General features: G+C 34.4%; 1 protein-coding gene across 1 annotated transcript in view; it reads left to right on the plus strand.

Moving 5' to 3' along the window:
- The window catches only part of CPNE8 (copine 8), a 207,026-nt gene extending 196,222 nt beyond the window's left edge, over positions 1–10,804 (plus strand). Inside the window, exons 19-20 of the mRNA XM_063074742.1 lie at positions 1,088–1,161; positions 9,091–10,804. Coding sequence (XP_062930812.1) covers positions 1,088–1,161; positions 9,091–9,279 — 263 coding nt within the window. The 3' untranslated portion in view covers positions 9,280–10,804. The remainder of the gene's footprint in view (positions 1–1,087; positions 1,162–9,090) is intronic.
- The last annotated feature ends 1,924 nt before the right edge of the window (positions 10,805–12,728 follow it).

Consider the following 12,728-nt stretch of genomic DNA (forward strand, 5'->3'; position numbering starts at 1 on the left):
CAATTGTGTGTACTAGCAAAGCTTCAGCCCAAACATTGACTCATGAATATGTGTAGAAAGGTAAAATTGCAAATAATGTTTTTAACCCAAATGCATTATCCAAGCACTGAAAAAAATAGCAGCAGATGAAGATTGTGTTCGACTAAGCAGTATTGGGGTGGGTGGGGTCAGTGTAAAGAGGCAAACATTGTAATTGCAAGTGGCTCTCTAAAGTCTGGTGAATGTCATGTCTATACAAAATGAATTATCAGTAATGGAATTATACTTTAAGTATGAATTAGCATTCCTTATGTAATTAGTTATTTAGAGAATTCTCACTGAAAACTTAATAAACTTTGGAAAATGTTCTTAATTGCAGCATAGCATTGCTGTATCACCAGCTGTCCCATTATATCACAGCATTCCCAAGTACCAGCTGATCTATGTAAAGCTGAAATTATTTCTTAACCAACAATAAAATTGTACTTCAGAAAACATCATACTTTATTCAGTCAATGTAAAGGCAGAGAAAATACCTCTATGCTTTTAATCTGTAAAGTAAAAATTGGACTATAGATATATATGAGAGTACTTTAAAAAGTTCATGGAAAATAGAGCTAAAAGGAAAGATAATACGAATCTTTCCATGAACTTTTTCAAATACACTCATATGTCTTTGTTTTGGTTTCAATGGGAATGAAGTTCAAATTGTTATTGAAAATTCTATAATGATTAATGCCAAGTTCCATAAATTAGAGAGAAAAATTAAAATTTAATAGATTAGCATCACTAGCTCCATCAGTCAGGTGAGCATGTAACCCAGAGCTTAGAACCCATCAGATGGGGAGATGGACCCAAAGACTGCTCCACAGTGCGCTGGCTCTGCCCATCTTTCACAGGGTCACACAAATTCTTAGCCCACTTTTTCATCTGTAAAAATGTGCTCTCAGTCAGGTTTTGTGAGAGAAATGAATAAAGAGATGAAGAGATCAGCAAACTTCCTGCCTTTAAGGAGGACATCTTCGTACAACCTGGTTTTCTCATTGTTTGCATTGTTTTAGTATTTGGGTAAAATGCAGTGAGTTAATGATCATACTTTATTTTCAAGCAATGATCGAATTGGATGGAGATGATGTAAGAGTATCCTCCAGAGGAAAATATGCTGAAAGGGACATTGTGCAGGTAAGAAATTAAATTTTTTCCTACTTCACTATTACCAGAAAATATCACTGGGATCCTTAACAAAATTAGAAGCTAGAAATGTAACAGAATTTTTAATAATGCTTATCTATTCATTATTTAGGCCTCCACGAAGACTAAATATATTTTTAAGCAGCTGATATGTATTCAGAGTGAATGAACCTGGCAAAAAATACACCAAAGAGATTGTAGACATTTTCATATTTTCTCCATAAATTCTGGTTAGAAAATGGAGAAATAGATTCTAAAATTATACTCTTGCAATATATATAAAAACTATATATGTAATTATATATAATATATAAATTTTATGTCTAGAAAACGATAGAATAAAAAAATGCTGGGCCGACCCCGTGGCGCACTCAGGAGAGTGTGGCTCTGGGAGCGCATCAGCATTCCCGCCGCGGGTTCGGATCCTGTATAGGGATGGCCGGTGCGCTCACTGGCTGAGCGCGATGCGGTCACTCACAAAAAAGACAAAAAAAAAAAAAAAAAAAATGCTTAATGAATCCGTTCTATTCTGGGAGTAAATACAAAGAAAATAATGAGTAATCAATAAATATAGTTAAAATGTATAATTGTAAGCAAGGCATTTATTCCATGAAATAGTTGCTTACTTTAGAGTCTCCATCTCCTTTAGGATGTCAGAAGGGAGAAGAGGCTGTAAGGTACACCTTTTTAAATAGGAAAAGGAAGAAGGTCTCAAGATCATTTAAGCACATAATATAAAAAGTTTTGGAGGAACAAACAATGGACTTCAATATTATCACTTAAGTAATAACCTAAATATTCACCCATAATATAATCATTAAGAGAATGTAATTTAGAATCATAGAAAATTTGATTTAAATTCTGTCTCCTCCACTGTGATAACTTTCTAAATTTCAGTGTTGTGGTGGATAAATAGCATTGTTGTGAATATTAAATAAGATAACACATATAAAATACATTTCTGAAATAGGACTCAGTAAAAAATCAACAGAAAAGATTAAAATAATTTGAGGAAGAAATGAGATGAAATAACCTGTAAATATGACAATTTAAAGAGTCGTGTTGATAAAGAAAAAAAGCATTGTTTTTCATTAGTCAGCAAAATTAAATTTTAAAGTAGAGACATTTGTATAATCACTTTTAAAAAGATAATTGAATATGATTTAAACTTTTTAATATAATGTACTCAGTAGAGTAAAATGCACACACACATAAATAATTAGTTTAAAAGCATCTGACAAAGGGAATGTGGTGATGTGGTCATCTATTGAAGAATCTGATAGTGGTTCTTTTTGTAATTAGACATATGATTATTCACCTTAACCTCATCAGCATAACTACAGGTCCAAGTAATTACACTTTATCTAAAAGCTCTTCATAATGTCTGGCTCACAGTTCCCAGAAAATCAAATTACTGAAAGTAAATATGAATTTGAAGTCCTTTAGAACGTGTTATGTTGCTGTTGTAATGCATTCTTTTACAAAGTTAGCACAGGTACCTCATCTCTCATAATTTAATCTAAATTATAAGAAACTTAATTCTCATAATTAAGAGAAATGCTGCTTAAGAGAAACTTGGTATTTCTTTCTCTCTTAAGAAGTAGCTAAGATTGCTCACATCATTAAGTTTTCCTTTACGAGGGCCAATATGTTATGTTAGTGACAACCAACAGTCATACCTATTTGCATCTTTAAAATTAAAAATGTCATTGATTGTAAACCTAGTCTCTCAATTGATATACTATGTTGGAAAGAATACTGAGACCCAGATGATCTAAGAAATTATGACTTTGTCACTCTGATCTTGAATAAGTCAATAAATCTTTCTCAGCTTTTGTTTTCTTATCTGTAGACTCCAAATTCTTTTATCTTTGCTCCTTCCATGATGTGAGTCTCAGAGGAAGTAACAAACACAAAATACAAGTGTACTTCAAAAAGTTTGTGGAAACATAGAATTAAAAGATAATACAGATATTTCCATGAACTTTTCAAAGGCCCCTGTACTTTGTTGCCTACCAACATAGGCATATTTTAGTGTAATTATGTAAGTTTCCTCTTCTTGACAGTCAGAATCCTTGAGACCGTTCTGTCACTGTAAAGTATCAATCACTGGGATCCCCAAAGATTTGAAGATACCTGGGGATGTATGCTAACACTGAAGGGATTCTGCCACATAAAGTTGACCGGAAAGAGTGGTGGGGTCTTACACATACTGAACTGGAATTAAAATGTCCCCAGAGAAATAGTAGCCCTCTGAGTGACAATGACATTCTGAGTTACATTTCTACATTTACTTAAGGAGATTTGATTCACTCTTTTCTAATTTCATAGAGAAATTTCTAAATGGTGCTTGATCTTTTCAAAATAGTCAGCAAGTCAATCATTTACATAGGACAGCATGTCGAAGAATTGGCATCCTCTGTCTTGCCTTGAATGAGTTAAACATTTCACCACCAAAATTCTCCAGGATCTACCAGTCACTAAAAAGGTTTTTTTTTTTTTTTTTTTCTGTCTTTTTGTGACCGGCGGTACCGCCAGTGAGCGCCAGGATCCGAACCCGCGGCGGGAGCACTGCTGCGCTCCCAGCGCTGCACTCTCCCGAGTGCGCCACGGGGTTGGCCCACTAAAAAGGTTTTTAAATGAGTAATTTTCAAGAATAGAAACATTCTTGAATACTTAGAATATCGGGGTTGCAAGGGCACAGCAAGGATAATGTCAATTTTCCCATGGTAAGAAAATATCTATAAACAAACTGGCTTAAAACATGATCAGAAAACAAGGTCTATTTAGGCTCTCTTCCCTTTTCTTCTACTTTACATTTCTTATGTTTTGAAGCAAATCAAGTCAGTACATCACAAATGAAATCCCAGGTTCTTAAGTGGACAAACAAAAGCCTAAGGCTGCAAATAGTAGGAGGCAGCTGAGGTGCAGCAGAAAGTTGGGGACACTAGATGGGGTTTTCATTATTACAAATCTTAAATGGCTTCCAACTTTTTCCTATAATGGTAATATTTAGCCTTCTAAGTGCTTCATGTGCTCGGCAGGATAAGATCTATAGCACGACCTCACTCAATCCTTAATTAACTTTCTGTGACAGATGCTTTGCTTACTGCATTTTACAAAAGAGGAAATGAAGCTCAATTCCTCTTGTCCATAGTCACACAGCTAATGAGAGTGGAACCAGGATTTAATTCCACAATGTCTGATGCTAAAATTCTTAACAAGTATTCTATATAACTTTGATTATAATTCCTAGCCATGGCATTTAAGATTCTCTGTGACCTAATTCTAGGCTTCCTCTTTAGCTGAATACACACGCAAACACACTAAACTTTGTACAAATTAACTGTTTTTGAATCACCCGTTCTTGCTTTTCTTTATTTTTTCATTGTTTTACCTTTGCTCTTCCTCCTCATCTGTGCTGATTGAAATCCTACATTTTGAAATTTCCCACTCTACTGCCTTTCACAAAGCCTTCTCCAAAGCCCCAGTCCCCACACCTGAACTAATTTTCCCTTTCTTTCACACTGTTCCCATCTCATTTTATATCTTTTAAAAAACATTGGCCATTTTTGTCTTATGGTTATTTACAGATAAGAAAACTGAGGCCCAAGATAGGAAGTAAAACAACTTATGCTAAGTTATTTAGGTCAGAAGTTGGGAGATCCTGACTTCCAACAGAGCTCTAATTCCAAAACCTGTGTTTTTAAAAAATTACAACACACCACTACTAACTACTGTCCTAAAAGACAAAATTCTAATGAAGATTATTATGATCTATTCCCTTTTTCATATTACGGTAGTGGCTTATACATCAGAGTCAGATCAATTTGGGTTAAAATAATGACTCTGACACTTATGAATATCTGATTTGAGGTAAGTTAATTAAACTCTCTAAGTTTCAGTTTTCTCTTATGTAAATTCAAAATATATAAGGCGTGTGACATTGTGCTAAATTCTTTAGCAGAAGGCCTCCCAGCTACCAGTTGCTCAATAAATGCATTAATATCAGTATCAGTTATTATTGGTAGTATGTTGGCACCATTCAATAGGACAACTTTTTTATGTCACTATTCATAGTAGCTATACCTTGACATATGACACTGGAATCAGTCTTATGTGTGATTATATCTCATTGCCTCAAGATTCAATCTCATATGACTATAGTATAAACAGTAAGCAGGATGCATTCCTATGGTTGTTGTCCTAAAACTTAAGTGATTTATTTTCTTATGAGTCAATATATGTAAAGGCTTTCTATTTGTCTGTTTGTGCTATGGATTGGCCATTGTGTATAATGCAATGCTATTCCTCCTGGCTGCGTGCAGCTGCTGGCCAGCCTATCATTTCCTTAAAAATTATATTTAAATCATATTTTCCATTAAAAGAAGAATAATAACCTTGGAGGCTTAGACTTGAAAATCACTAATGGAGCTCTGCACAGTAGGAACAATCAAGCAAAATTGAGCAGAATAGCAACTAAAAGCCCATTTGCCCAAACTGATTCAAACTTGTTTTCACAAATAAGCAAAGCCAGCCATTAGGGCAACCATGTGGAATATTTTCCTTACACTGGGTGGATGCTGAAAAAAGATGCAGAGTATCAAGGATACTGTGTTTTCTATAGAACAGAATGCATTTATTGGTATTCTTCACATGAATGTGATAAATTAGTGCAAAGTGAAAATTGATTTATTCTTCTAAACTGAACATTTCAAGGGTCTAAGTTAATTTGTGGTCAATATGCATTGACAAATATGTGGGAATTATTTTGAACAAGAGGTTCCCAGGTACACAGATCAAAAATGAGTGATTAAGAGACGATCCACAGAGTGGTCTAAGAAGTTGAGTGGAAAACTATTATGGTAGAAGAATATGAGCAATCTTCCAAGAAGAAAGAGGGCACATGTCACGAAAACTGTAAATTTGACACCAATAAGGAATACAGGAAGGGAAAAGTCACTTTTCTTTCTCATTTCTCACTTATAGAGTGTGACATGACTGAAGAAATGAGTGTTCCTTTGGAAAAGGTTTAGATAAATTTAGGTTAGTGAGTAGAAAGTTCTCACATGTTTTTGCTATTCTCATCATACATGTGGGATGAAATATATTTCTGTTAATAACAGGGACTTGCTATGACAGTGATTCTCAATCTGGGGGGCAAGGTCCCCTGTTATTCAAGGGTATATTAGATATAAGGGGCGTATCTGTGCTCCCACCTAACAAACCTAAGTTAAATGTGATGTATACTACCACCCTAGGTTGAAACCTAGGATTTCTTTCTTACCCATTATTAACAAACATGTTTTGAAGATGAGCAGAACTGTATGTATTATGAGAACAACGATTATAATGCTTAGCTTTGACATTCCAGAGTATCATAAAATTCTTTAAAATGAATTTTAATTTACCTCAATGAAGGAAACATCAGCACATCCTGTAGCATTTACTGAAAGGTGAAACAAGTATTTTAAAATAACAAAAGTCCAGGAATTACTGTTTTAGATGAATTAGTATTATACTTAAAATTGATAATAATATTCTTTGTATTTAATGTTTTATATGAATTTAAATAGAAAACTATGAAGAAAATAGCTTTATATTGATTAATTAACCATAAATTGGTGCTTAGAAATAGTAATGGTGATAATGACAGCTATCATATATAGTACATGAATTGAACACTGTTTTAAGCACTTTATATGTTAACTTATTTAACACAATGACACAGTGAAGTAGGTATTATAATTATTATCCTGATTTTATAGATGAGGAAACTAAGGCAAAGAGTGGAAAATAATTCATCCAAGATCATGCAGGTAACAAGTAGCACAACGAGGCTTTGACCCTGGGAAGTCTCATTCCAGAGTTTTTTGAGACTAGGAGGTAAAAAAGTAAGTGAGTTTAATGTCCACGGTGTAGAAGAAAGGTAAAGAATCAAATGAAAATATAAGACCAAGGTTGAAGTAAAGGTAAAACAAAAGCAGGTGAGATCTCCCCTCTCCATGGAGAAGCATCAACTGTGTGTCATAGGTGTCATTTCCCTAAAATGTGCCTATTAGCCACACACATTTTCAAAACAATGAACTCTTTTAAAAAAAGATAGTTTAAAGAGAGCTACATGTGTACGAACCGCACCAACATGACTAAATGTTAATTTTTAAAGTGCTATGCATTTTAAAATAAGAATGAAATAAACCAGTTATCATTAGATACTTTTTCTCATTAATTCTTAATTACATTGATTCTTATTTTCTCCCATTTCTAATCATACTTTCAAAAGAAAATAAACCTCAACTTCTTTCTGCACCTCTTTGATTTTTTGTTAAAAATGTCGTCTTGTCCATAGCGAGATAATGTGACTTTGTAAAAGTTCACATCTTCCTGGTTCTCTTCTCAGGTGAAGATATATTCACTGTTAGTTTTTCCTTACCCGTAGTTAGCTACCTTCAGGGGTAAGAGAAAGATGTGGCACCTTTCTGTTACACATTTCTAAAAGCTGTTCTGAGTTTTCCTCCTGGTAGCAAGACAGGTAGGGGAAATTAGAGTCATATAGTTATGCTTCTGCCTACAGTGTGTCTTACTTTAATAAGACAGGAATAAATTTTCCACTCTACTTTAAAAGAAACTGCTTTCACTGCATAAAAAGCGTGCCACCTGCTATTTTATTTCCTGTAGTTTTAACTTGGTTTACCTATGGCAACCTGACTATTTTAAAGGCTGCTTCCTCATAACAGTTGTTTTCTAAAAGCGCATCTTGAGTAACTATTTAAATCAAAAACAAGTCTTTCAAAATAAATTTAAAAGTTACAATATAGTATGAGATGGAAATGTTCTTTCTCTTTCTCTGGAGAAAAAAGTATTTAACTTAAACTTTAAATACTATACTCAGAAATTGTTCAGCATTCTAAAATGTCTTGTCTTTTCTCTGAAGACCTAAAATTACTGTGCTCCCAAACTATCACAACATTAACAGTTCCAATCACTTCCGAGTTGCTTCAAGAATCATGTCCCCGAAGGGAAATTGAACTAATACCCTCAAACAGCACAGTGCTTATTAACTCAAGTAACCATTATAAATGAGAACGGAATCAGTCAATCTATTGTCAGAGTGTTTGGTGTTGAGCTGTTAAGGGCTCTTACTTAATTAGTTATATAAAGATAGAGCAATCATTTTTATATGATGTAAAAATAATAATGTGATATTTTTCAATATGAAGTCTTCCACAATCTTATGTTGAGATCTTTTTACTTATTTATTTATTTTTGCCTTCCCAAATAATAGATATAAAAAAAGTCAACATCTGGGGCAAGATTTAATGTACTAAATATTTCAGGTTCCTATTAAAATGAGATGTGTGAATTTTATATTCATTGTCCATGTGATTTGATGTTCTGGTAACAATTTAAAATACTTTAATGTTTTTAAGACTCTTTAACAGTATATACTTTTTTTTATCCCTGAATTGGATAATATTTATTTCTTACCCTGCACTGGGTAATATTCCCACATCAAAAGCTGAGTTAGGCATGAATTAACTCCATTTGACAGGAAACCTAGTCCCAGAAAGGTTAAGAATCTACTGGGAGTCAGGCTGGGTATAGAACTCAAAACTGCAGAAGCCATGTAACAACATAATGGGCATATCAGGACTGGGCAGCATGAGTTATTGGAGGAAAAACATAGAATAGAATTACATTCCTTTCTAAATAAAGCATAGATTAGTAAGGTTTGGTCACTGTTATAGCTATTTGTAGTATATCCAATATTTTTTAAATGTGTAATTGTTATCCTTCTCACTATTACTCTGGGTTTCTCTGATCCTCCTACAACCAAATGTTTGCAAGGGCTGATTTTTGTATCTATTACATGGCTTACTAAAGTCTGTAAAATAACTTTTTTTTTCACCTCTGTTATAGTTTGTGCCATTCAGGGATTACATTGACAGAAGTGGAAACCACATCCTGAGCATGGCTAGGTTGGCTAAAGATGTCCTAGCTGAAATCCCTGAGCAGTTTCTCTCCTATATGAGAGCCCGAGGAATCAAGCCATCACCTGCTCCTCCGCCATACACCCCACCTACACATGTGTTACAGACTCAGATATGACTGTGCTCCCAAATGCTCACGTTAACTACACATCAGTTAGAACTGCTGAGTTCATGCTTTGTGCCTGGTGCTCTGTACTGAACCAGGGAATGAGAGACTTTTCTTAGTTTGGTTTCAGCAGTACTGGTTAATGTGCTTTCTTGGATCCAAAATTAATTCTCTTCCTAAACCAAAACTGTAAATATGGTTGTTGCATGAGCAACAGAAAATTGTTAAAATGCTTGAAGCAAAGTACGGATGTCTTCTCTTAATTTTTAATTTTTTTTTTTTGACAGAAATAGCTAATTTCCAATGTATTGTTGGGAAAAAGCACAAACTATGTTTTTAACTCAAATACTGTCCTCGACTGCTATGTGTATAGGAAAGCAGTCTCTCTGTATCAATGTTTACATGTTACTACTTTTTAAATTTCAATACTTTTATAACTGTTCTTAAGAGTTTTGAATATTGAATCCTTTGTCTTCTAAATTGCAATAGCTATAATCACAAGAGCAATATCTCTTTGAACGACTGTCTGGACAAATACAGTTGCAAATAAGGGAAAGGAAAGATGTTTGCATATTTCTCAGTAACTGAATTGTCTTAAGAAGCCACACCTGCTTAGTAATCAGTTTCTCTGCGATGTTTGCCAAGTGGGGGAGTAGGCTTAGCAGATATGTATCCTGTGAGAACATGCATTTTTCATGGAGTTTGGGCTCTAAAATTTAGGCTGCAGTCTGTTTATGTTTTGTAATGCTAAGTAGAAATAATAAAACGTCAAACAACGTGAACTGTAAATGCACAGAAAATATTTTGTATAAAAAGTAGCATCCTTATATTATAATGCTATTTAGAAAGACTAAAACCAAGAATATTTAACTGTGAACCATGTAGCAGATGTTTTAAACTTTTTATTCCATTATATCTTGTCTAGATATTTTAATTCAAAGGGATCCCGGCTGTCTTGATTGGAATCTGTTGTTATCATCATTCCACATTGCCACGCAGGGTTCACAGGCTGGAAGTCTTTTGTGAAATCCTCAGTTAAATAACTACAACCACGTGACTTAGTGCACAACACATTTGTGAAATAACCTATATACTGACCTGCCTGTCCACAATTAATTGTAAGGAGTTTTTGCATGTACAGTTTTTACAAGAATTACAGTTTTGTGAAGTTGTGTCTAAATTAAAGTATTTCTTTAGAACAAATGGCCTTAAATTCTCACAGAATTCCTGGAAATGATTGTGAATTGCCTTCAAATAACAGAAAAGTGTATTTATTTATTTATTTTTCTTTTGTGTCAACAACGTAACTGCTTTATAACATTTTTTCCTTACCAATACTCTGTTTACTACTTGGTTTATTTCTACTGTATGTTGTTCTCTTTGTCCCAAGTTGACCTAAGGTGACTTTTATAAGCATGAAACCATTTTATTGGAAAGAAAAATATGTACATCCACTTATCTAACAGTATCAATGTTATATAACTATGTAATACTAAATTGTCCATTTTTAAGTATATTAAAATCTGTAAGAGGATAACTGCTCAATACATTTCATGTATGAATGACATGGAGTCTAATGATTTCATTTACTGATCATAAATATTTATGCCAGTACAGTTTATTAACCTACAGATTTTTTTTATTTACCTTCAGTCTGAAATACAAAAATAAATAGCATCAATATTCTTTCTTTCTTGTCAGACATCAGTTATTTTTCTTTGGACTGACCAGAGAAAATTAAAGATATATTCTTTCCCATCTAAATAATAGTGTGCCAAAACCTAGTTGGGATGGATGGCCAGTCATGAAGCAATCTCAGTTACAAATCTTGTCCTTTGTGTGGCTGAGAATACTAGTCAGAAGCATATGTGCTGTTAGTTCTACAAGTAAAATTAGAAAATATCTACTCTTTAGTGATTTAGGATTATGTGATTAGCAAGACTAACTAGAGAACAGCTCATTACCATTGTGCAAATATCTGTTATAACCACTTAAATTTTGTGAGTTGCTGTTAGGTGCTGTGCAACGAAAAATTCCAGAGATGTATACTGTAAACCTGAATACACACCAATAGTTGCACAAACAAACTAGGTATTCAGGGATATTCAGACATTAGATAATGAGCAACAAGAAAGGTATGTATTGAGAGAAACGTGATATATCCAAGTCATAAAACCTGCCGCAGAAAGCAAACTATGCCCTCAAGAACCCTGTTCTTCTATTCCCTTTCCTTTCCTTTCTTACAAAAGCCTCGAATTACTCATTATTTTAACTCCAGGATGAACTCTCAGACTCCTCCTCAAGCACCTCCATCATGAGGTCTCGCCCAGTTATATACTATCGATTGATAGTTATATGCTATTAAGTAAATACCGTCCCTAGAGAATATGATTTTATGGCACCTGGATACAGGTAAATTTTAAATGCTTCCCAGTTTAATGTGTAACTAGGGTGTGTAACTGCTGCAATTAAAGAATATCAGATGACACAATTGTTACTCTTATGATTCCCTCTTTCAATCTGTAACATGGAGAGAAAAGAAGAGGTGGATGTGACTGAACGTGGTGTGGTGGAGGAGAGGGCACCAGGAGTAGCTTGGAGCACTGACTACTTTGTTCTTCAGACTTAGTGAAGATAATCAGGTGGATTCATGCACTTTTTTATGACCGTGACCTATCATCAGCTTAGGACATAAAGAGATTTCCCTTGCAAGAATGAGATTGATATAGTTATTTCTTAGAGGACCCAAAACTGCTGAAGATTTTACTGACAAGCATGCCTTTCCCTTTCAGCTTGTGTCTATTTCAATAATTTTATGCCTTTGTACTACTAATATCTGACACAAAATGGTAAGATACTTAATAAAAACTCACTTAGAGGGAAGAATAATTTCTGTCATTAGCACAGATCAGATAAATTTCCTAATAAAGAAGCCAAGCTGAGTTGAGGATCAAATTGGTTTCCTTTGAATGCATGTGATATTACTTAACGAAGATGAAAGGAGGGAAATCTACACTTGTTCCGGGCTTTCCCCTCAGTGAGTTACAGATGACTTGCTGTTGTACACCGTGCAGCGGTGTGCACAGTGCTGGGGTACCTGGGGTTCCCATCCTCCAGAATCTTCACTGGCCAACCTTAGGATACTACACAAATATTCCCACTTTTTAAGGACATCTTGACTGAGAAACACAGGGAAGCCATGTATTACAGAGATTATTTCCCAAGTAACAGGTTTTGCCTGTAATTTTTTTTCTACTTATATTCCCTAGTGTATTTATACTAAAATGAAAGTGCACCACATACAATTCCATGACAGTTGCACTGTGGAATGTGAGATTCAGAGGAATAAGCCATGGGTGTCTCAGTGTATGTTTATAATGCTTAACATTTGGTCATCCTAGGAATGTTCACATTCTAGATTTCAAGTTTCCAACCTGGAGTCAGGAGGCACCAAATAGAAG

The sequence above is a fragment of the Cynocephalus volans genome, chromosome 12 (genome assembly GCF_027409185.1).
Source record: "Cynocephalus volans isolate mCynVol1 chromosome 12, mCynVol1.pri, whole genome shotgun sequence".
In the NCBI taxonomy this organism is placed as follows: domain Eukaryota; kingdom Metazoa; phylum Chordata; class Mammalia; order Dermoptera; family Cynocephalidae; genus Cynocephalus; species Cynocephalus volans.